The sequence below is a fragment of the Oryza glaberrima genome, chromosome 3 (genome assembly GCF_000147395.1).
Source record: "Oryza glaberrima chromosome 3, OglaRS2, whole genome shotgun sequence".
Taxonomy (NCBI): domain Eukaryota; kingdom Viridiplantae; phylum Streptophyta; class Magnoliopsida; order Poales; family Poaceae; genus Oryza; species Oryza glaberrima.
The window spans coordinates 23,736,349-23,762,786 of NC_068328.1; the positions used below are offsets into that span (position 1 = coordinate 23,736,349).

The following is a 26,438-nucleotide window of genomic DNA, read 5'->3' on the forward strand; positions in this document are numbered from 1 at the left end:
AGAATTTTATTTTTCTGCTCATTCATGCATGCTTTCAACGATGCTGGATAGATTTTCAAAGTGAGCAGTACAAGTTTAACTCTATGCTATGGAAATACATAGCACAGAGTCCTGCGCATTACATTAGAAGTTTTTCACACTGAAAATTCTATAGTTCGACATGGTTGGGTTTATAGCAAACGTAGTGATTCAGATGATATTTCACTACCATGATAAATGTAGTTTCTGTACTATGAAAACTTTTTCTTTGCAATATGGTGGGTTATTCCAGGTTTGTTGGAAACAGAACCTCTTCTTGAATCCTATATATCTATACAATTGATCCCCACTAAGTGCAATAAATTCTATTTTCCTGTTTTGTGGTGCAGTCACGTCATCTACATTATCTCACAGCGTTGGAGCAAAGTTGAAGGGATATTAGATCAATTCATCCCTTCAGTTGAAGATGAGTCCGTTGGATTCTAGCAGTACAAGGCCAATCATCGGATGATCAGATGTGCCTTCTCGGCTTCTCCATGTCCCGCATCCCTGTCCATTGAGTTCCCAGTCCCCACCTGTTGTCACGCATGATTGGTGACCTGCTTCAGGTAATTAATGGATACAAAAGTAGAAACTGACGTAGTAGGCTACTTGAAGAACCTCTGAATCTCTGATCCTGGCTTTATCCAGTGATATGCGCCGGGAATCGATCCTATTCAGAGCTTCTCCTGTTCAGAGGTCTTCGTGATTGTTCAATCCGATTGCAATCTATTTTGACAACAGGTATCTGGTTCGAGTGATCTACCTACGTAGCCGCTTCTCTTCCCTAATGACATGATTATTTTATATCCTGTTTTTCTATCTTAAAGTTGCAAATTTCATTTGCTTTCTTTCCCCTATGAGAATTCGGTTCAGTGTATAAGAAATTAGTTCTCCATTCCCTATTAAGAAGGTTGTTTCTGAATAATTGGGGCCTGTAATTTTTTTCATTTTCTTCGCCATAATACCATCAAGTGATTTTAGGATGAAATCGCATCAACTGATTTGGTCCACCGCTTGCCATTTGCAGTGATGCCTGGAATTCGATTACCCCCTGCTACATCCTCTATACAGTTGCTCCAGAGACTAGCCAGAGCTCAAAAGAGGCACGCAGTTTAATCAGACTATGTTCGTAAATAATCTAATCATATCTGCTATGATATATCATAGTACCTCAGACCTATTGCAATTTTTGCTTGAGGAGTCTTAAGATTTCCAGTAGTGATGTATACAAGAGCTGAGAGTGAAAATCTTATGTAAAAAGACGTACCAGTTTTTTCTTCTGTTGGCTTGTGCCCGTCATCGCTGGATCAGAGTGTTTTCGTTTGCTCCTCATCGGGGGCTCGTAATTTGGCCTGATTTTGTAAAGAAACTGAAAATGTCTCATCTATCGACACACACACACATATATATATATATATGTGTGTGTTACGCGTAGAATAAGCTCGGTACAGAATAATAGGAGATCAATATGTTAGACGTTTATTAGCTATTCTAAATCCGCGGCTACGAAAAACAGAAAATTCGGCAGAAAAAAATATAAGCGTAATTCGGCAGAAAAAAATAACATATAATTCAGCAGAAAAAAATTCGGTAAGACTACGGAAATTCTGTTAGACTTCTATTACCTAATCTCGGCTGTGATCGGTACTGTTAATTGTAAAAACCTCGTGTATTTAAAACAGAATAATAGGAGATCGTTAATATAACACAGGAAGTTCGATAAGTTCCGACAAGATTTTGAACCCGTTGTTTTAGGACATCATTTTTATTTGTCCAAAATAATCCGTTGCGCTATAATATACGAGCGATCGACCGGAAAACCATGTTTTTTTTAAAAGCGACCCGGTCCGGACGGTCGGTGACTTAATTTTTTATTTGTCTAAAATAATCCGTTGTGCTATAATATGCGTGCGATCGACCCAAAAACCATGTTTTTTTTAAAAAAAGCGACCCGGTCCACTTAATTTTTTATTTATCCAAAATAATCCCTTCGCTTTATTCTATGTGTGGTCGACCAGAAATTATGTTTTTTAAAATCGACCTGGTCCGAACCAACTCGAGTAGACGTGAAAAACCATGATTTTGGATCATGCAGGTAGATATATCGATAGAAAATGGAACAACGAAAATATTGGAGCGATCAAGTTGTGCACGTTCACATGTTTATCCGGCCGATTGTACCGGCAACAGTACAAATAGAGATGGATTCCAGGAAAGTAGCTATCTGTTAATATGCTTTTCTTGTTGTCGCTAGATTAGATACAGTCATGAAACCTGCCGATCGCCAGGAGTCTCCGGGTGAAGACGTCGGCAGCGACGCACCCGACTGGGGATTCTTCAGCGCCGTGGTCGACGGCCAGAAATTTTTTTGAAGGATGATACCACTTGCACCGATTCAGATGACCCTGTCGTTACGGGTGTTATCGATGCTTTCTGATCTCCACCGATTCTTCAAAGAACTGTAGTAGTTTGCTCACATTCCTGTTGTCATATATGTTTCTTTTTCTATAATTCTCATTGTGTACTCCAATTTTATTTTGGTAGATAGTCTGCACATCTGTGTCCATATTTTTCATCATAAACTTGCCAATTTTATAAAATTGCCAATCCATGTACTAAAAATTAGATTCTAGTTACACTAAGCACGCACGTGTGTTTTTTATCCACCGTATTAGCACAAATTGATATTTACACAGTGACAATATAAAGCAAATAATTGTGATTGTTTTTTTAGTATGTGATTTTGCATACGAAAATAAATGAATGTTTATTTTGTGATTTTGTATATGAATAATAAATGAATGTTTTTATTTGTTCAGGTCTCTGGTTTGCAAACACAAATTTTGCTTTCACTGGGGAACCTTTCTAGCCAATTTTGTGAAACACAAAAGATGTTGATAACGATGGTCCATGATAACGCTAAATTTCTGGAAAATATTAATAATAGAATGACAAACGTTGAACACAATCAACAACTACAATTACAGCAAGTCACGGTACATTTTCTGAAGATTTATGTTTGTTTTTTCCTCAAGGTAAAATGCTTTTACACAGATCATTCTATTGTGCAGGATTTAACTCATGGAGAACAACATTTTCCAAGGAAAAGATACATCGAGGTAGAGTATCCTACCACTATAGGAAAGAGGGTTCGAGGAGTCAATGGTAGGGCCGTTGTAAGTAACAAGAAGTTTGATTGTTACAAAAGATGTTTAGTAGATGATAAGGACGACTTCGATTTTGTTTGCACTACGGAGGAAAGACACATTATGTTGCGTATATTGTCTGCAAAGCCTACTGAGAAGATCATCCATATTAATGATGTCATTTTGACGAAGGCCGATTTTGAATGTCTTGTACAGGCTTATCCATATGACCATTACGAAAAAAACATTAGCACAAAGGTAAGCCTATGCACTATTTTTGATAAAGTTATTGCAAATTTGTCACTAAGTAATGCTTCATAACTTGCATTGTGGATGCAGATCATTAATGTGTTTGTCAAGCATTTTGGACAAACTAGACCAATTAAATGACATAAACATATTTACCAGGCCTACTTAGAGAACCCATCAGTTGTGCCAATGCTTATCAACTATGGCTATTATGATGGTGTCGAGCTAGGAAACACAAATCAAAATATGTACAAATCCGCTGCAGTCAACTATGTGAATAATGATATGGTAAAACCATGACTTACAAATTTTAATTAATCTTATTATTTAACTATTTTGTAACTTCTATTGGTTTGACATAAAGATTTTCCTACCAATAAGAACTTCAATAGGCCGTTGGTACCTCGGAGTTCTGGACTGTACCAGAAAGGAGGTGTGTGTCCTTGACTCAATGGACACAACTGAAGATGACTTGAAAGAACTTAAGTTTCTGGTACTTTTTCCCAGAAAGTATTAACATTTTCAATGCAACCAAGTTTGCAGTATATTGATTATTACATATTTATTTCATGTAGATGAAAGGCATCCGCAAATGTGTCTGACTTGTCCTCGATGAGAAAATTGTAGAGAACACTAGGTGGGAAGATTACAATGTTCCAACTTGGAAAATCAGGATAAGATATAACTTGCCTAACAAAAAGGGCAGGTACATGATATGTACAACCCAGTGAGCTGACTTTGTCTTTAATATTTATTTGAGAATAAATTTACATCTACTCGTACAGGACATCCAGTGGGCTGTACATAATCAAGTTCATGGAGTTATGGACGGGAGATTCGCTAAGCAAACAATTTTATCAGGTATATATGTTGTACAATTAGCACTGAAGCCTTCCTCTTTATTTCATTTAAAACTAATCATATTCTTGTCAAATACACAGGAAGACATAGATAACTACAGGAGAAAACTTGCAGCAATCTTGTACATGTCTCCGTCGAACAAGCTTCAAAACAATATCGTTCTACCTCAAACGGAAATGTTAATGATGGACAAACTACGAACGGCAGGCGTATGATTGAAAAAGATTTTTTTAGGGTTTTGATAACTTCAGTTCATTCAAGATGTATTGTCCATGTCAGAATTTCATGCTGACTAATAATAATTGAGCAATTGTGTTCGATTATTTATTGTGATATACTGCTATATTTTTTTCCTGAAATGCATTGCACTGTTTTGGCTTGGTGGTGTTCAAGCAGTACTGTATTTACCGTACCGAAAGCAAACTATTCTGTATTTACTGTATCAACTACTGGCATGGCACTAGTTGATAAAAATTTATTTAATGATACTCTATTTGGATATTTATTAAATGGAACTCTATTTGGTTATTCACATCTCAGATGCCTTTTGTTCAGTGCACAAAAACTGCATCATCTGGACTAAAAAGGTTGCCTTCCATCTGGACTAAAAATGTTGCCACTAAAAATATTGCCAATGAAGTTGCTGAGGTAATATTCCTAGGGCATGTGCCCGGTAGAAAATAACCATGTATATTTTTTAATATACTAGATTCAAGGTATCACATATCATTGTTGTCGCCTGTGAAAAATGTCTTGATCTGGCTCTTAAATATGTTGAGTGCTGTTTGAAGGTAAATATTCCTGAAAGGATTACTGTAATATGTGGGGCACTTTGCTTAAAGAATAAGTGTTGCTTCAAGTAAAAATCAGCACAATCTGCACTTTGAGCAGAATGAGCCGCACAGCAACAGCATCTATTTAAGCAGCAGCAGTACAGTTTTAGCAGCAGCACTTTCAGCAGCAACAGCAGTACAGTTTCAGCAGCAGCAGCAGCATTCCAGTTTGAGCAGCGGCATTACAGTTCAGTTTCATTCCAGCAACAGCAGCTCAGTTTCATTCCAGCAACAACAGAGCAGTTCCAGCAGCAGCACAATTTCCAGCAGTAGCAGTACCACAAAATGAAGTCACCATTCTAATATTTAAAAAGGCAACTAAATTTATTTGTTCATTACACTCCTTTAATAATAAATAAGCAGCAATGAACTCATGCATTTGCTCTGAAACAATGCTCTATATATGCTGTCTTATGCCCTGAATTCTTCAGTCTTTCAGTTTCAGAGTGTAATGCAGATGCAGAGATGCCATATTCAGGAAGACAGGTGCATTGCCTGCAGAGAGTTCAGAAGTGAGTCCAGGAGGGAAAAAAAAATGTCCCGCATCAACTAATTAGCTCTCCCAGTAAATAAATTGAACATATGGATTTACCCTAGAGTGAATGAATTTTTCCTTATCAAATTTAAATTCCATATTGATATCATATTGCCCAGTACAGTAAAGTGGTCAACAAGCAGCAGTCCCAAATGCAATGTTAATAGAAGGTATAAGTTCAGTACAGTGAAAAGGAAAATGCAGAGCAGAACATCCTCTGACTAATAATGCCAAAAGGAGCCCCATCCCCCATGACTAATAATGCCAAAAGGAGCCCCATCCCCCATCTAGTTCTACAGAAAGCCGAATTACTATCAACAACCATTTCTTAACTGCTAAACAATTACTATGTTCCAAAAAACATAGTCAGTACTATTCGATGTGTGCATAATATAGGAGAGAATTATGACAGATGACAGTTAGAAAAAAGAGTTTACTATGCAATTGTTGATACCTATCTGGTTTTCATTGAATTCAAAACCAAGGGAAATTGATGAACATACCTTGTGTTATAATTTCATTGAGAAGCTAGAAAAGCATCTGAACCCTGTACATGAATCAAGAGTTTAAGTTTAACTAAAGACAGTATCCAGGATTATACATGACCACTAAGGTTCATTATTTTAGACGTGTGGAAGACACCTTCACATACTGCCAAATGATCAACAATCATCAGCCTGAAAGGCTTAAACAGACATCACAGGAGGTGTCACAAATGGTGTTTATGAAGTTGTTTAGTTGATTAATTATCAGTTCAGAAGTCAGAACAATTATTAGTTCATAATGCGATCATACTAAAACAATCTTGCCGCTAGATGTTGGATACAATCTTCATAGTTGGTTGGAGAAAATAATGATTTTAACAGGTTATAAGGCAGTCAGCTTCATACATCACTTCTAGGTATCTTTTTAAAAAATATTACTATTCAGATGACAATACAAGAATATCTATTTGTGCGTAAAACTACATGAATAGTTTCATGTCTAAATTTAGCCAAATTAAATGGAGACGAAAATCACCTTTCAGGCTTTCGCACTGTTGAAGACAAGTCCCACATGTGGGCATTATGGATAACAAAAAAATGCCTGCATAAACAAACAATTTATCAGTAAGGTGCTTTCGATTTTTTGTCATTAACGTGACAAATTGAAGAGATGCTTCAATTTGTATATGTATGATTAATGTTAAACACGGTATGAAAGCCACATATACAACCAACATGAAAAATTAGCTTAATAACTCTAAACAAAACTCAGCAGTAAAGAAACTTCCATTTTATCAAGTGGGAGTTTTCTCTCAACTTCCAGGGATTTCTATGAGCAGAAAAAACTGCTACCTATGAACCAGGAACAATAATGATTCAACAAAAACTGTCTAAGAAAGTTTGTTTCACAAGATTTCTAATCCAAAAGCAAGCACCAGGGCAAACACTTAATATGCACATCTTGAGAAAAGATTAAATTAATCCAATAAAAAAACAATGCCATTAATACAAAAGATACAAAGTTTGTGAGCCAACAATAACCTTATTGGTTATTTGTGTGCAATGTCTCACGGAATGGCCTTCATCTCTTCGATGGAGGTCCTTTTGCCCTAATATCATCAGGATCAAGGACTCTCTTCTCTAATGGCTAGTTACTACACGAAAAGTGAGTTGGCATAGGACCAAAATCTCCGGCCACGATGTTCTCATGGGATGATGATCCTTTATCCAAAAACCCCTTTAAGAAATCCATCGCCTTTTCTGTCTGATCAGGGTTCCTAGCGGCCTCAAAGAAAGCATCACTACCCAGATTTCGGAGGCTACAATAACGAACCATGTGTTCAGACCATACATTAGGATCGGTATTCCTGTCTGACCTAAATGTCGCCTTTGCTCCCATTGTCCACCTATCCACGACACAAAAATGAGGGATGGTGTCAAAACCAAGGAACTTGAGTACAACAAAAATGTGTGAGCAAGGGATGTCTTCGCACTCCATCTTCCGACAGTGACATTCCACACCTTCCAATGCCTGGCCTTTAAAAGTAACCCTCACTTCATCCCACACCTCATTATCATCCTTCAAACCAACAACATACAGTGACGAACCATCTTGATTAGTCCCACTGATGACTTCAAGTCCAGCAATTAGCCGTATCTGTGCACGGACTTTCTTGAACATGACTGTTGTGTATATACGGGTAGCGTCTTTCTCCAATGGGTCGGTGTCTATTCTACAAAAAGGGACCGAATTGGTAGACTTAGCATCCAACTGGGCCTCCTTCTTACGCAGACGTTGTATGCACAACTTAACATGTTTGACTAAACACATTAGTGACATGTTTCTCTTCATAAGGGTGTGAAGCTTTGAGTTCAATGACTCGCTACATTGGTTGCTGCGCATACCCAACAAGTATTTCCCATCTGTATAGGCAGCTGCCCACTTCTCCCTTAGTCGGTACATCAGAGCGATCCATTGTCCATTTCCTATGCCTCCATTCTCCTTAAAATCAGCCCAACGTCTCTCAAACTCCTCATCCATACTCTCATAAATTAATTTTCTTAGCTCATCGAGTTTTGGCTTTCGCAGGTGACGACTCATATTCTCCTCTATATGCCAAGTACACAATCTATGGTAAGCACCCGGCATTACCTTACTGATAGCCTTCGCCATTGCTAGGTCGCCATCAATAATTAATGATTTTGGATGCACTTGACGCATTGCCTCCAAAAAAGTCTCAAGGGGCCAACAGTAAGAGTTGATAGACTCATTGGATAGAATTCCGCACCCAAAACTTGTTGTACTTCTATGGTGGTTAACTCCTATGAAAGGAATGAAAGGAAGATTGTACTTGTTCACACGGTAAGTGCTATCGAAAATGACAACACCACCAAAAGCAGCATAGTCTAAACGTGATTCAGCATCTGCCCAAAACACATTACTAAGACGCCCTTCCTCATCCGTGGTGTATTTGAAGAAAAATTCTGGATCTTCTTCTTGCTTCCTTGTTAGATATTGCAACACATCTTCAGCATCACAACCCTTGATATTCTTCATCTCGTACCGAGTAAAGAAATTATAAAGGTCCTTCATCACAAAACCAACCTCGCCCGACTCATCATGGTTATTTTCCATAACCTCCATGATTTGAAAGGGCCTAAGGCCACTCATGCGAAGCTCAACCGCTTGGGCTTTCTTAGAATCACTCATCACACGATGAACTCCTAAAAAAGCAACATGGTCAGGATTTGCAAGTTCGTGCGTATGTTGGTTATAAAACTCCTTAACAAATCACACCCCCTTCTCCTCGTTCCGCTCAATCTCAAGCTTAGCTAAGCAACCACAGCGGGTCAGGGCCCGTGGCTCCCTTTTCTGGTCTGTCCTCTCAAAGTGCTTCAACTCCTTGTACCCTTCACATGAGCATATGAATTGCCTCCATATAATCTCACCGTCTTCCGCTTCAAGTTGTTTTTCCTCACACTGAAACCCTTCCCCTTTGCATAGTCTAAATAGAATCTGTAACCTTCCTCCTCGCTTGAAAAAACCATGGTACCCATCATTTTATACTCTTCCTGATCCTCTAGGCTCACATAGCTCGAAGTCATTATGTCAGACCTCACCTACGGAAAAGTACAAAAAACAAACAGAACAAGCACCCAAATATATGCTTAGGTCGTTTATACCTCATAAGTACAAAAAAAACAGTACAACCATCAACTGCATAAATTCATTGGCACTCTAAACTATTGAACAATTACTACAGTTCCCCCACAATGGCGGCAAATTTTGTATGTACGATAAAAGAACTAAGGAATGCACTAATAAATTAATTCAATGTAGTACTAGTAGTACTGATGAACTAGCTGGAAATGCTGGATGCTTTAACCAGTTGACAAGGCAAGCATTTGGTAGAAAAGATCAAAGATCAATTGCACAAGATATGATTTAACTTGCCACCTTTGCTGAGGTTTTATGCTGGACTTATATCAGTAACACATCAATTTCTGCAAACTATTTTGAGTGGAATTTCAAGTGACAGGTGTATTTCATTTGCAGCTCAAGACCAAAATTATTGTTCAGTTTTCTTTCAAAAAAAATTATTGTTCAGTTTCATCGTTCATGCTTACAACTCAACATACAAAATCGATTTAATAAATCTCCTATTCAATTTAACATCCGCAAATGTAGATTCTCTAGTATAGTTACAAGCTAGTATACACAGCTATTTACAAGCAAGTATATGGATTTATAGAGGAAAAATTCAGACAAGTTCACCTCTGAGGAGAGGAAGGGGAACAGAAAGTCAGGTGGGGGGGGATGGACACCTGAGGATTTCGCCGCGCCGAGCCGCTGGCAGTGCCGCCGCCTGCCGGTGCCTGCGTCGGACAGATGCGCTGCACCGCGCCACCGGCCGCGACTCCACCTGCCGGGAAGAATAGCCGCCGGCCACGCCGCCGACTGCCGGTGCGTGCCTTTGACCTGATGCCATGCATGGTAGGAAGACGGCGGAGGAGGCAAGGGTGCTGAATTGGGAGGAGACGCCAACGGTGCCAGAGGTGGAGAGGGCGGGGCCGATGGACATCGACGGAGGGGGCGTGGGAGACGTACGGGGACGGAGGGAGCGGAGAAGGCGGCGAGGGAGGCAAACAAGGCGGTGACGGCGGGGGATACGGATGGCAACGGAGGGGGCGGACAAGGCGGCGAGGCCGGGGGAGGAATAGCGAGGTGACAGAGTCGGACCTGCGTGCGACAGAGTCGGACCTGATGCGATGCGAACCAAAGAAAACATCCCATGCCAAAATTACCCCTAAACGATATTAGAAGATTACTTACCTGCCCTTTAAAATAAAGGGTCGAGATTAATTCTACTTGGAGTAGAATACTGCAAGTAAATTGCACCGGAGCATTAGCCGGTTCGTATTGATCTTAACTCCCAGAGATTTGTTTCCTAATACATATTACTATACATGCGCGACACATGCCCACACCTATGATTATGCTATCTTAGCACCACACTCAGAGATATATGCCAACAGTAAATGGCTTAAGTAAATTCCAATTGAAACTACATCCGCTTATATACAATTTCACACTAAAATTTGAACTGTGATGGGTAGAGGTATACCCTCACAACTAGGAATAGACCTAGGGTCCAGGCCACTTGGGTCAGGCCTGGGTGTTCAAGCCCATGTAATCTCAACTAATTTCACCGCGTGCATGTATGGGCTAAAAGCATTTGATGCCAGTTTGAGACTAGCCAAATTTTGGTTTTGTCCTTGACCACGGTTTCACCACCACACTTTTAGTTCTTTCATGGTTTTAGCATGACGGCCATAGGACAAATTAATTAATATGATAATTAATTAGAACTACTATTAGTAGCGTAGTGCGCTCCTAATACTCAAAGCGCCAAACATGCATCAACCCAGGCCCACCCCACCCCACGTCCTGTCATCCCACTCCTACCGTTATCGGAGTAAACGATTTACTTCTATCACGCGCCTCTACAACCCACCTTTATTTGAGTAAACGACTTACTTTGATAATAAAAACAACTCCCCTGCTTTCAATCCCACCGCACTCCCTCATCGTGCTCCCACCATTATCGGAGTAAATGATTTACTTCGATAAAAACAACTTCTCTGCTTCCGGTATATATTCTATTTTTCCCGTACCCAACCAACCACTCTCGCCCCCACTTCATTTTTTTTTCCTTTTTTTTTCGATCTGAATCGATCCACCATCCCAACCCACAGATCGGTGACACACCATGGAGGAGGACGACGACACCATGGCGGTTGATGGTGGTGGCCTACGAGTGGTGGCCGGTGGCGGTTGAGGCGAATGCACTGCTTCAGGCCTCGCTGCCGGACGCTGGGCAGCACCTTAACCAACAAGGAGGTGTCACCTGGGCCAATAGCAACAACCAATGCCTGCTCCGCGTCGGCAACATTGATAGAACAAACAAGTAAGAAAATGGTACTCTGATTTGGATCTGCATACTCTCCTTCAACTTCACGTATGAAGTCCCAATTTTTTTTTAAAATCAAATTAATGTGCAATCTCCAATATTACCTGATCTCAATTGATGGGCTGCACAGGTCTTACATTTGCACATTGTGCTCCATGTGGCTGGCCGCAGAGGATAGGGTGGAGTCCGTCGGTGATGGAGGTTGTTTGCTATTTTTCTTTTGCTCATCATATATATTGACATGAACGAGAATGTTTTTGCATTTTTTTTCGTGCTTGCTACATGATGGATGTATGCTATTGCACAACACCGAGCTCATCTTTATACCACACCGCTACATTCTTACATGATTCCATCGTCGACTACTGCTCGCCACCCGGTTGTCCTCTCCACTACCAGTCACAAGACACATACCATCCTCTTCATCCTTATAGCAAGATCCAGCAAAGCCACCAGATGGATTTTTGGCTGAATTTTTTTTTTCTTTTCTAGTTTGATTCACCTGTGAGTAATTTTATCGCTTGTGTGTGATTGAGCCTGTAATTTTTTTCATTCATACGACTATTTTGTGATACAGATCAACAATACTCTTAGTTTCAGTTTTTACTCTTATACTGTATATTGAACACATCAGTAAACATATTACTACACAGTGGCTACGAGATCATGGTTATATCGAGAGGAAGGTGCTAATTGTTTTACTCGCAGACCACGAAATCTCAGTTTTTACTCTTATACTATGTATTGAACATATCAGCAAACATATTACTATACGGTGGCTACGAGATCATGGGCTATATCGAGAGGAAGGTAATAATTGTTTTACTCACAGACCACGAAATCTAAAAAATATTTATAATATTGGTAAAAGAATTACTAGCGTTGTAAGCTGGTAGTAATTCTTTTATGACCATCTAGGTATAGCGTCATACAATGTGGAGGCATTCATGCGAGTAAATTTGTTATTTTTGAATGAGTAGATGTGAGAGGCTGGGAGTAAATGAAAAACTCCACGGAGTAAATTCGTTACTTTTGAACCATGCGGAGATACTAGAAAAACGGAAAACTCAGAAAGAAAAGCTAGACGGTAAATATTTTACTAAAACACGAAAAACAGAAAAACTACATAGAAGAAATAAAAAACAGAAAAATATGGAAGGTTAATATTTTACTTGGATGGTTAATATTTTATCGGGCCCATTGATAAAGCACGGATGAGATGGAAAAGATAAAAAAGAAACACGGAAGGCGGGGTGGTAAAAAAACGAAAAAAATGAACCGAGAAAACGTGGGATGCGGAGGAAAGGTGGTGTGCTAAAAAACGAGAAAACCGGAAGGAGAGAGCGTTGTGCGGTGCTCGAACTAATATTCCGCGCTGTAGCGCGTGGATTAGCACTACCATTAATTAAAATATTATCTAACTCAGTGTTTTACGTATTTCATCTCTCCATATTTAAGTTGGAGTGACCTATCTAATTTTCCTCAACCAAAGTTGTTTTATGTTTTTTTTCTTATATAGTTCAAATTATTAACTATTTTCACTGTTCTGTTGCAGTATTTTTATTCTAAACATATCTCTAATAAATTACTCCCTCCGTTTCATATAATAAGTCGTTTGACTTTTTTCCTAGTCAAGTTTGACTAAGTTTATAAAAAATATATATGTATTTTCAACACAAAACAAATATATTATCAACATATATTCAATGTTAGATTTTATGAAACTAGTTTAGTATTTTAGATGTTGCTAATTTTTTCTATAAACTTGATCAAACTTGACTAGAAAAAAAAGTCAAACGACTTATAATGAGAAACAGAGGGAGTAATAAAAAAATATATAGGGCAGCAGGATGGATTGAATTGTAATTTCCATGTAAATCAATCTCGTCATATATGCGAGGATTAAACTTTTTGGTTTGAAAATGTTACTTATACATTACCACTGACCATTTTATATAGTAGATGCAAGAAACCTCACAGGTTACTACAAGAATATTATGTGATAATTGTAGAAATTAGGTGCAAGATAGGTTTGATTAACAGTATGGTTAACTTTTTTTTTGAGAAAACAATGTGATTCAATTTGCACATTTGATCCATCAGGTTAGAAACAATTAAAATAATGATGTTATCTATGAGACAAGGGAATTAATTTCAACCACAGATTGATAATAAAAATAACACAAATAATTAAGGCAATGTGGCTTGTGAGAAAAGCGGAGAGGAAGAAGGGAGACAATTTACACCATAGTTTAATTATCTGAGAGCTAAACACAATTAAGGTGGTGTGGGTCTGTGAGAGAAAAATGAAATTGCATTAACTGCACACATATATTGTGTAAATTATTCGACATTATACATATATTGTGTAAATTGTTTCATAAATAATTTTTACATCATCCACCGTTTGAGTTTTACATCCCCTCGCCCATAATAGGATCATAAAGGGGCAAACAAAATAAAAATCTGAAAGCAGTTCAGATAGTTCCTTTTCAAGGACAAAAGGTTCGCATGCCTTCTAATTTTCGTTGAAAAAGAAGCCACCAAACATTCAACATTCAGGGCTCAAACAACAGCAAAACGTAGCCCGGTCACCACAACACGTACTCGAGTCACAAGTACTCTTAAAAAAATGTGACTTATATGACATCATATCATTGTTCATTGACGAAATATTGGTGAGAAATCCTTTTGAAATCTCTTAGAAATATTTATATGATGAGAGTTTATCTTGGAATGGAAGTGTACAGTATAGTTAGTGCGATCGATTAATTAACATAATAGTTAGCATGATTACAGCCTTAATTAAACTAGGGTAATTAAGTCGGTACGTATATATTTCTCCTAATTAATTGGCTCTCTCTTGGCACTTACAAATTAAACACCCCCCCCCCCAAATAAAAATCCATTAATCTGTAGTGAGATGGAGACTTTCACCAGCTACCAAATGCTAAACAACCATACATATGCATATGCCCGTGGATCATGTGTTAGCTCAGCAAATTAATTAAAACGCGGTTAGCGACGTGCTTAATTAAGGAGTATTATATATACACGGGCGTTTACTTATGAGTTATGACCTTTGAGCCATGCATGCAGCAAAAGCACATGTAACTTCATTAAAGTTTTATTCCTAAAGAAAACTTGCCGGTGCTAGGAGGAACCAGCACCGAAATTGTCACACTGAACTTTTTTACATGCATGCAGCTTTCGTACATATATAAAGGCTGCCGAGTGCCGACCAAAATCCGGGGAAAAAATGTGGTCAAAACGATTAAATGAATAATTACCGTTCAAAAAACCACTAAATGAATAAGAATTTTCAAATTCTTTTTTAAAATAATACAAGTATCAGCAACTTAAATGTTAATTCAAGCACTGCAATAGAACTTTTTTACAGACGGGTAAAATGGCATTTGTAGATTTATCTAACAGAACGACTATAACAGATTGTCTATAGAAATGTTGTACATACGGCTTAATTAAGTTCCTCATGGAACAGTTATATATAAAAAGGGCACCTTCAAATATATATATATTTTTATATTGAAGGTTAACTCAATAGGTGGGCAAATGACCACCCCACAGCTTTTTATTAGGAAGAAAAAGTCTCAGCCAAACCGTCCAAGAAAGCCACAAATTCTAAAACCCACACGCGTACTCGCTCCTATGGATTAGATCTTAACTTATGCTTTGTGACTTCTGCCTCTACACGAGGGTCCGTCCTCTATAGTCATTTCTTACATGTTTCTATGAGAGACCAACGAGTGACTCTTTTAACTAGGCTTGAAATTCACCCTCGTGAAGCGTCAAACCCTAGACCTAAATGTACTACTTGACTACTGTAACCGCTAAACATTGAAGGTTAATACTGTTGGTGATTACATATTAAATTAACAAATAAAGAATAAAAAACATTGGACTCCGATTTTTGTTCTGCGCTATATATTGAATTCGTTAATTTCATATATATCTAACGAATAAAACCAAGATATTTTTTATCTTGAATTTACACAGTTCTACAATATCACACTTTACTATGTGTGAGATTTCTTTTGAAAAGAAAATGCAAATATGACCTCTAGGACGATGTATTTTGACTGGATCCAAATAGGAGTACGTCATATCTAATCCTCACCAATCGATGTTAGGTTCATTCAGGTGTGCAGGAATGTATAAAGTACACCACATTACTTTCTATGCATGGTTTAGAAATACCACACTACTAGAGATCGGAAGGCTCCCGTGTGCTCAGAACCCATAGGAACGGGCCAAAAACACACGGTAATGACATTACCGAGTTCTAGCCCACGGTAGCGCTCACACGGCGGCTTCATCGGTTTATGACTTCCCGTTATAACCATCTTGTACGGTAAAGCAAGAGCTCGTAAAAGGAAATTAGATTTTACATGTGCTTTGGTATATTAAAATGGAAAAACTGGTCAAAATAATTTGAATTTAAGTTTTTACTATGTATGCACTTTAATTTTACAAAAGTGGCTATAGAGCCATGCGTAGCACATGTTCTTCAATAAGGGTGCGTGAACGCACACATGCATGTATATCAGTATATGGTCTAGTATTGTCACTAGCTAGCTCTGTGCTGCATGTAGTCCGTCTTGCTCGAAGTGTGCTTGTTGGAGCAATTTGCTTAATTAAGCAGAGAATGCACTCGAGCGTCATCCCACTAACATAAAGTAACCTGGCCAGGATAACATTACTAGATCCTACTCATTTGAATGTGTCAATTTCCAGGTGTTGACCTATATATAGTTTCTTTTCAAAAGAAAATGATGTGGCATGTAAAGCGGCCAAAGGAATTAAGAGAATCTTCTCTGTCGGCTGCTTGAGGTTGAAAAAAAATAATATGGCTTTTTAGATGACATTTGGACAATGGGTTTGTACAGTACTCCCTCCGTCAAAAAAAAAAAAAAAACACTGATTTTCGTGCCCAACGTTTGACCGCCCCTTCCCGGCATAGGTCCGGCCGCCGCCGCCGCCGCCGCTGCCCAGCATAGGCCCGGCCGCCGCCGCCTCTCCCCGGCAGGCCTGGCCGCCGTCGGCCGCTTCTCCGGCAGATCTGAGGAAGAGAAGAGAGGAAGGGGAGAGGAAGAGACGAGACTGAAAGAGGAAGAGATGAGGAAGAGAAGGGAGAGATAAAGAGTGGAGGGGAGGAAGAGATAAGAGGGTGATGACTCAGATCGATGCGCGCGCGCGGAGAAATGATGGGAGAGAGAGCGAGATGTGGAAAACTGATTTGTAGTCCTGGTTGGTATAAACAACCGGGACTAAAGATCTGATCTTTACTCCCAGTTGTTTAAACCAACTGGGATTAAAAATATTAGGAGACCTGCCATGTCGTGCCAATAAATAAACCGGGACTAAAGATCATCTTTAGTCCCGGTTGGTAACACCTACCGGAACTAAAGATCATTGCACTTTTAAACCAGGACAAAAAATGCTTTTTAGTTCCGGTTTTTTAAGCAACCGGGACTATTGTTATTTTTGAGCAACTGACCAAAGATGGTTTCTCCAGTAGTGACTCCTTACAAAAATCTCGACTGAACTCGAAACCTAACTAAACTAGCAACTCAATTGCTCTCAAAAGCGATACAGGAAACCTCACGCTCCCTCTCTATTTATAAAAAAACCTACAACTCAAAGTAGGTGTAGAACTCCTATTTATAATAGGACTCAATGCCTCATATTCCAAATCTTCACAATTTACTAAAACCTGCGGCCGCACACCCGACCACAAAAAAAATCCCGGCTCTGGTTCGGACTCCTTCCCGCGCCAATCCTTTTCCTGCTCGGTCTGGTGCTGGACCGCGAAGTCACCGAACCACCGAGCCACACCGTCTGCACCGCTGCTGCCTTGCTTCTGCGTGGACAGCCATCCACCGAGCCAACTCCAGCAAGCCACGTGCAAGACGACTCCAAGTCAACAAGCCAAACTACACAAGTACAGCACACATACATGCTCACGTACATGCATGCATGCATGCCATGCTACATACCTGCACGCTACAGTACCTCGTGTACTGTAGCACCATTTACTTCTCCCCGATTTCCTTCGACCAATTTTATTCGCAAACACCTACGCTTGCACGCACACCTCGTGAAGCCCGTTGCGAAGATCTCACCCACACGGTGTCCATCTACCGTGTGCCATCTCGTATCAAACTTCGTCACCTGGTATCCTTGATCGTCTGGACCTCAACTCCTCTCTGAGTTTAGTCTCGATCCCCACTGTTGACCGAAGTTGACCTCTAAGAACTCTGACTCTAGTCACCTTCTCACATGGTATCTCGACCGCACTAGACCTCTGCTCCTCCCTGAGCATAGTCCCGGTCCTCACCATTGACCAAGACTGACCTCAAGTCACATGCACACAATCAAATAAAACAACCGTTTCTGGTCACAGATATCACAACCTAACCCACATTAGTCACGCGCACTCACACCAACATTCACACATATTCTCAAACCAATTCTTTGATTAAATCATTTACATAGCCAATTGTTCATCACAAATATTAATCATGACAATGATTTCACAGGTCAAGGTTGCTAACTATGGTTGCCCCCTGAGGTTATTAATTTGTCAGATAGAGACCACTTTTTTGCGGCTCTATCCCCACTATGCTAGATAAGATGCAGTCGAAAATCATGGAGGAGGTGGTGGCTGAGATGAGCCTAAGCTTGAGGAGTAGAGCCACAATAGTGGCTCGCCAATCCCAAGGTCCATGACGGAGTCCATGGTGCAGGTGGAGCTCTAGGAGTGGGTAGCGGTGAAAGCCAAGATCGCATAAAATGTGACTTACAGTGACTTCCCATAAGAATAATGAGGGCATCGATCTGAACTTGTGTGGTAAGGAGGATGGTGTAGAGCCAGCCCCCTTAGTTCATTTAAGTGTTGCACATGCCAATAGTTGTTTTTGCCATCACTGCCGCTTAAGGAGGTGAGGTTTGCAGAGGTAGTGGAAGAGCTCAAGCAAGAGCTTGGAGGAGGAGTCAGTCGAGCTTTGTGCCGCTTCCGCCAAACTCTAGCACCAGCTTTAAGCTAGAGAGAAAGGACAACCTAGGGAGGAAGGACGAAGAGAAGCGAGTGAGATGGTTGTTAGGTACCACAAGTTTTTAAATTCTTTTTATTTGTCTTAATAGCTCAGTAGACAAAAACCACCCTAATTTCTACCTACGAGTAAAAGTGAACGGTTTTGAGACGATATTATATGCGCTACCAGAGTTAAGAAAGTCCTTAATTTTAGATAAATGCAATCGTTGAGGAAGGTGACATAGTGCGATACTTAGTGGCATATAATGAAATATTTTTTTAATTAACAAAAAGTTAGAAATAATATGTATGGCCGGTTTACAATGTGAGCTAGCAGGCATGCCAGAACAACAAGTATGTGTGATGGTGGTGTGACTTCATCAGAAATAAAAGTTTAATATGTTTGAGCTATTTAAGTGAAGAGTTAGTTGGACTTAATCTTATAATTTACATATAAGTATTTGATACAGCTTCTGCCTTAGCAGAGTAGAGGAGCGACGAAAATGCCGCTTCACCCTCACAATATGTTTTTTTAAGAATGGAACAGTGGCTCCACTCTACTCCCTCCGTCCTTAAATATTTGACGCCGTTGACTTTTTTAAACATGTTTGATTGTTCGTCTTATTCAAAAACTTAAGTAGTAGTAGTATATTTAACAGGGAATCAAATGATAGAAAAAAATTAATAATTACTTAAATTTTTTTGAATAAGACAAACGACCGAATATGTTTAAAAAAATCAATGGCGTCAAATATTAAGGGAGGAGTATATTATTTAAGTATCTTAGAAGTGTTTGATATAGCTTTAGTTTTATGGGATTTTTTTAGTAGGAGCTTTACCAAATGAACCCGTTGTACTTTAACAAATGTGTTTTACTAAAAATATGGTGCCATATTTTTTTAGTCGCTTTTACTCATTTTTTTTCCTTATGTTACTGCTACCTCTCTTTGTTAATTATATGTGAGTACACGTTTCCATTCGCCAAGTTCTTCTAGGGTTTCATGTAGTTAATTAATTACTTCTAATCGTTGTTTTCATATAAATTTTCATTAATCTCACGCGTATCGATACACAAAATCATCTCTAGAGAATTCGTTTCTCCTGATAGTTACCACCATATATACGCTCGTATTTTCTGTGCTGGCTGATTGGCTCGTCTACATGTATGCGTCATACTCATATTAAGCTAGCTGGTCTTTAATTAATTAAGTCTCTGACAGTACGTCATGGTCTCCTGTTTGGTCGGCAGGGGAACAAATTAACTAAAGTCACAACAGAGAAAGGCCCTAACTTAATCAGACATGACGCATACGTGTTACAAAAACAACTGATAAATTATTACTGCCTTGGTGGACGACTTTGAAACATAAAAAAGCAAGTGATTGGCTGCCGAAATCGTTGAATACCCCTCCATCTCTGAAAAACGGCAAATTAATGTTAATTTGAATCTTCCACTAAATTATACCAAGCTAATTAATTAAGTTTACCTTTCCCCTTAATTAATCCCCCTTGTTTTCTATTCCTAATCTACGCGTAATTAAGCCATGACCTGATCAGCTCGGACAAGATCAGCCCTAGCCCGTACATCGTCTATATATAGCCTAGCTTAATTAGCTAGCAGCATGCATAGGCAATTAGTGATCTAGCTTGCTAATTAATTACGTAGGTGATCACCTGCAGCAAGCAGACACACACACACACACACACACACAGTCACACAGAGAGAAGAGCAACCAGTAGATCGAGCTTCTATAATATATATCGATCGATATGATGAGCATGAGGAAGCAGATCTTGGCGGTGGTGTTCATCGTCGCCGTCGCGGTCTCGCAATGCGCCACCGCAGAAGCAGCGGCGGCGGCCGGAGGGATGAGGCCGCGCCGCGCGGCTGCGGATTGGCATGTGGCCGCCGTGCGCGCGTCGCCGCCGGCGAATGTGACGACCAACTTGGGCGCCGGGTCGTCGGGTTGCACGCACGACCCAAACAACTCCGGCGGCAGTAGTTGCCACTAAAATTAAGGAGCAGCGGCGATTGCCAACTCGATCGATCGATCTACCCAACAGATCATTAACTGACGAGTGATCTGATCGAATTTTTAAGTTACAGAGATGCATGATGCATATCTATAGCTAGATCTCGTCGATATGTGACGTATAGACGCATGCATGATCATTTTATGTGTCATTAAGTTGACCGATCATTGTGTGTGTACTAGCTTAGTAGCAACTAGCTACTAATGTACTGTTTGCATGCATACATATACATAATTAGCTACAAGACGTTTTAACTTTGGTCAAAGTCAAACTGTTTCAAGTTTGGCTAAATTTATAGGCAATATATTAATATTTTTAGTACTAAATTAGTTTCATCAAATTAATAGTTAAATATATTTTCATAATAAATTTATCTTAAGTTGAAAAATATTATTATTTTTTCTACAAACTTGATCAAACTTAAAGCAGTTTGACTTTGACCAAATGCAAAATGTCTTATAACCTAAAACGGGGGAGTAGTTTGTCTAATCTTTGCATTTGTTCTTGTTCTCTATCCTTCTAAAGATGTATTGTTGTAATAGTGTGCATCAAATGAGAAAAATAAATAATGGTTTTACTGATTCAATTCTAAGTAAATAATGAACTGTGCTTGAAGATTGAAATTTGGATGCCGGTGTCAAATCCGGTCAACACGAACGCCTCATGTCTCCTCCGCTGCTGGGTTTATGTTTTGTTCAAATGTGACACGTTTCTTTGGCAATTCGATCGATCGTTTACTTGCTTGCATAAAAGTGTTCAAACAATATTATATTGTTAGTACACCCCTTCACTTTTGTCGTGATTATGGAAGTTGTGCGCAGATGTGCACACAACACTAAGAGTCACCGCACATATACATATTCTTAGTTGATTTTATCGGCTTGCTGCTGATAAGGATTGGAAGGAGATAAAAACCACTAGTTTTCCTTACCAATCAAGAAAAGAAACAAAGTTCGAGATTAAGTCCATTTTCTGTGATCGGTACAAATGAATTTGAAACTAATTTTAAGATAAACCCCTGAGCCCCACCAGCGTCCCTATATAAGAAAGATGAAGAGAGGCAGAGGGACAACCCGAGCTCTCTAAATCCTAAATCCCTAAAACAACCGACACTAAAAGGGGTTTGTTGGGTGATCTTTGCAATTTCACGTTTCATCAACAGAGAAGCCGATGTCCTCAAGAAGAACCAGGTAGGGGTGAAAACGATTGGAATTGGTCGGAATCGGTAGCATCTCTTCGGAAACAATGCTTGATCAGCCGGCAATTGACCATATTTATCATTTAAACTACTCAGTATCGACAATAATACAATGCAGAAAGAAATTAGAAAAAACAAAATTTAAAAATAGCCAAAAAGGTACGGTCGGAACCCCTTAAACGGAAACGGCGCCTGGTCGATCAGGAATTTCTGTGACTGTTTTCACCCCTAGAACCAGGAGAAGGAGACCAAAAGATTAAGAAGAAGAGAAAAAGGAAGAGCATCAACAAGCAAATTAAATTGACTGACTTCAATGGCATCATTCTCAGGTCAGCTAGATCAATAATTTCCTCATTAGCAGGGTGATCATGTTTAGGCTACGTCTTTAAGATTATGTGAATTAGACTTCAACACATATATTCCTAGCTAGTGTATAGATCTTTTTAATACAATCAGCCAACTCTACGAAGAGATATAATAATAAATCCATAAGCTCACCAAATTCATATCAAATAGGACAGACAGTGGATGTTTTTCCCTTTTATATCTTCTAGTTATTTTTGTGTTTCAAATTTTGTACTAGCAAGTACAAAATGATCTACATGTTTTTATATGGGTAGAGCGATTATTCACTCTTGTATCCTTACACACATACGTATAGTACTTTGGCAACATGTTGCTAGGTGCTCAGAGAATGTTTTTACTAAAAATATGGCACCACATTTTTAGTTGATTTCATTCAACTTTTCTCTTGATGTTTAATTAAATCTTAGGTTCTTTCCAGGGCCATCCCTATCAATTTGGGGGCCCTCATGTGACAAATTTAAAATGGGGCCTTATGTTTAAAAATGCAAATTCTATGATAGACCAAGGCTATATATTTTCAACAATACATGGGGTCGACAAGTCTCTATTAACATTGTCTTTTAATTACTTGATCTGCATCGCAGTTAGTGGCCCTTCAACCACATTAGGAAAGTGATCCTGGCCGTTCATCCGTTGACCTGATCGGTCTCGACCTAGCCCGTACATCATCTATATATATAGCTACCTGACCTAGCTTACCTAGCAACATGAACCTGCAAGCAGAGTCAATTATAGTGATCTCTAGCTAGCTAGCTATAGGTATGCTAAGCAAGCACACACACACAGCTATATATAGAGAGAGAAACACTAAGACACCAACAGCTAGTATCTTCTAAATTTGATTTCGTCTCGAGTGATCGATCGAGAGACCGAGGATGAGCATGAGCAAGCTGATCAGGCTCACCGTGCATGATGGCGGCGATCGTCGTCGCCGTGTCTCCTTGGCCGCGCGATGCGATGCCGAAGAAGCGGCCGGAGGCCGGAGCGAGGCCGCCGCCGTGGCGCGCGGCGGCCGATTATTGGCATATTGGCCGTGCGCGCGTCGTGGTCGCCGTCCACGGCGAAGACCAGCTCGGTGTATAAAAATCATTAAATTATCATATTATTTAATTAAAATACTGTCTAACTATGTGTTTTGTGAATTTGATCTCTCCATATTTATGTTGGAGTGACATATTTAATTTTCCTCAACCAAAGTTGTTTTCCTTTTTTTTTTCTTATATGCATGGTTCAAATTATGAACAATTTTTCACGGTTCTGTACATAGTATTTTTATTCTAAATATATCTCTAATAAATAAATAAAAATTTATGTAGGGCAGGATAGATTGAATTATAATTTCCATGTAAACCAACCTCGTCATATATGCGAGGATTGAACCGTTCGGTTTGTAAATCAAGCTCATTGCAATAGATGCTTAGGGGATGGGCATGTTGCAAGCCAATGTTATTCGGAGTTTAGATGTCGGGCCTGTTTTGCTTATGGGCATTTGGCCCAATCCTGTTTGGCCCGGTCTAATAAAAGGAAAAAAATCTGGGTAGTTAAGGGCAAGCTTGCTTCTACCCCTTCATCTTCCATCTCTCCTAGTCACATCACCAGGAAACCCTCTTTGGCGATCCAATCTGCTTCACCTGTTCATCAATCTTCTTCCATGGCGAACATCAACATCAACCCTGGGCGCTTTGTTCAAGCGGGACAGCATATCCAAGAAGGTACCCCCTTGAGAATTCCAAGAGCAGATTTAGTCCTCCCTTCTCCGCAGCGGCAGCATGAGTCATACCTCCTTGCTCAGATTGAACCAATGGTTCACGAAGATGAGTTGGATGTGTATCATTTGCAAATCAGAAATTATCTGCAAAATGAGTTAGGTATTGCTATCACTCACTGCTTCCCCCACCCATTGGTTGTTGGTAGGGCTGTCAAAAAACCTCGAGGCTCGCGAGCTGCTCGAGCTCGGCTCGTCCTAGGCCCGATTCGAGCTCGGCTCGAGCTCCAGACGAGCCGAGCCCGAGCCTCTCCCTAAGCTCGCGAGCTTTGTCAAGCCGAGCTCGAGCTTCCAACGAGCCTAGTAATATATGACTTTTGTTGTTATTTACTCCCTCCGGTTTTATTTTAATTGACGTTTTGGACAATGACACGATCTACAAGATATATCTTTGACCTTATTTTTCTATTATAATATATATAATAAATAAATGTATGTTTACTTTTATTATAGTGCTTTAAAAGACAAATCTATATATGTTGTTCTAGTTCCTTTAAACTAAACATTTTTAAAGTTATTGATGGTCAAAGTTATAAAAGTTTGACCTCAACCTTGTCCAAAACGTCAATTAATATGAAACCAGAGGGAGTAATAAATTTCGGTCAAATAACAAAATATGTTATTTGTATGCCTTATATTGACATCATATATTTATTTTATTCTTTTTTCCTCTTCTATATTAATATGATGAACTAGAAATTAATTATTTTTTAAAAAATTATCTTTGAAATATATATTTTTTTACTTAAAAATCAAGCTCGGTAGTCGAGCTTGAGCTTGGTCGAGCTCGAGCCCAGCCTGTCGGAAAGCTCGAACATTTTATAGGCTCGGCTCGAGCTCGGCTCGAGCTTGTATCGACCTCGAGCCTAGGCAGACGAGCTCGCTCGACCTCGGCTCGTTGACAGCCCTAACTGTTGGTTTGTTTGCTATTATATCAACCTTGAGTAGAGATACTTTGGTGCAAGCTATTGGTTTTCACTATAATGGAGTCAATGTGGTGAGATTCACAAACCATGATAGGGGTTTAAACTGGCGAGCTGCACATGCTGATAGAGTGGGTTGGATTATGTTTTTAGGCTATCCCCTTGATTTTCACACACAATACTACATTAATAGAGCGGTTAGCCTATTTGGAAAGTTGGATTAATTCTAGGAAGGGTGATGATTCGTGCTTTTTTTGATGATGTGGACATGGTTCCAAGGAGGATAGTGTTTAAAGAAATTAATCAGCATGGCAGTCAAGGTCAATCCTGGACTTTTGGTGTGTTTGTGTTGAACAATGAGTTTGCTGATGCTCAGCCACCAGATGAGGAGCTTCCATAGGTTGGGCCTCTTGGTAATGATGTCTCTGATGCTAATCCTCATAATGCTTCTCCACAAGGTCAGAATGTGGACAATAATGTGGATCATGCAAATTGGGAGCAGCATGAAGAGTAGCAGGCTAGTGGAAATTCTGGTGTTAGTTCAAATTATGGTTCTATTGGTGCTTTGCAGTTGGTCCTAATTGAACAGGTGCTTGAGCCTGTTTTGGAGGAGATTGTTTTGTTAGCTCATGAACCCCAGTACTATATCTCTGATGAGACTATGGGATTGATACAGGAATTCCAGTTGAGGAATGAATTGCTGCCGAAACTTGCAAAGAGGTGCAACGATTTGGCTATTCCTAAGCCTGTTGTTTGTCTGGCCCCTTTCACTACCCTAGTGCTGCCAAAAAGGAAAGCAGAATCTGAGTTGCTGCCAACTTTCAAGCGTCAGCATGTGGGTGAGGCCTCAAGCTGGGTTGTTGTGCGGTATGAAGGCCCAGAAATTTTAATGCCTACGCCTTTGTCTGTTTTACCTCCTCCTGTTGAGGATTTGTCTCCTGATGTTGGACATGATGGATCTGGACCTTCAGTGCAGAATAGTGGTTTGGAGCTGGTGCCTTTTGTTGATCAGCATGTGGAACCCTCTACTCCAAAAGTCTCTGTGCACTCTCTTCCTCCAAAAGCCCATGTCAAGAAGAAAGATGGGAAGAGGATCCTTTATGATTCTGAGAGAAGGCAGAGTGCTAGGTTGAGGGCATCTGCTGAAGGATGTCTGAAGCCTGATCCTAGAATGGGAATTGGAAAGCCCAGAGGCAAATCTACAAGGAAGCTAAAAGAGCTGGCAGTTATTGCTAATTTATCTACAGAGGGTGTGCTTAATGACTCTGATTTTCTCCTTGATTGCTATGTTAATGATACCGGTTCCTTTACTGATTCTTCCCCATCTGATTGCTCTGTTTCTCTCTTACAAAAGATGGGGGGTGGAGATGTGCGGCCTCAATCTTGAGGATGTGGCTGAATCGAAGCTTCAGGGGGAGAAGCTGCTGGAACTCCCAAGACCCACAGATGATGCAGAACAATCAAGCAAAAAGGGTTACTACTGCTGTGGAGTCTTTT

At 39.7% G+C, this 26,438-nt stretch overlaps 1 protein-coding gene and 1 pseudogene across 1 annotated transcript; one reads left to right on the forward strand and one right to left on the reverse strand.

Moving 5' to 3' along the window:
* Positions 1–3,867: 3,867 nt before the first annotated feature.
* Positions 3,868–5,399, forward strand: LOC127766347 (uncharacterized; annotated as a pseudogene).
* A 1,878-nt stretch (positions 5,400–7,277) lies between these two features.
* Positions 7,278–11,423, reverse strand: LOC127766348 (protein FAR1-RELATED SEQUENCE 5-like). Its single transcript, XM_052291414.1, has 3 exons — positions 11,400–11,423; positions 9,040–9,250; positions 7,278–8,854 (listed from the first exon to the last, which is right to left on the reverse strand). The coding sequence occupies exons 1-3, from the start codon at positions 11,421–11,423 to the stop codon at positions 7,278–7,280; spliced, it is 1,812 nt and encodes a 603-aa protein (XP_052147374.1).
* Positions 11,424–26,438: the final 15,015 nt, after the last annotated feature.

Bases quoted from the DNA above. Each gene is read 5' to 3' on its own strand.
- LOC127766348 (XM_052291414.1), bottom strand. From the start codon at position 11,423: ATGGTGTCGTCGTCCTCCTCCATG. The intron at 9,251-11,399 runs GTGTGTCACCGA...ACTTTTCCGTAG, and splicing joins TGTCGTCGTCCTCCTCCATG to GTGAGGTCTGACATAATGAC. The intron at 8,855-9,039 runs GTACAAGGAGTT...TTGCTTTTTTAG, and splicing joins TTCATATGCTCATGTGAAGG to GAGTTCATCGTGTGATGAGT.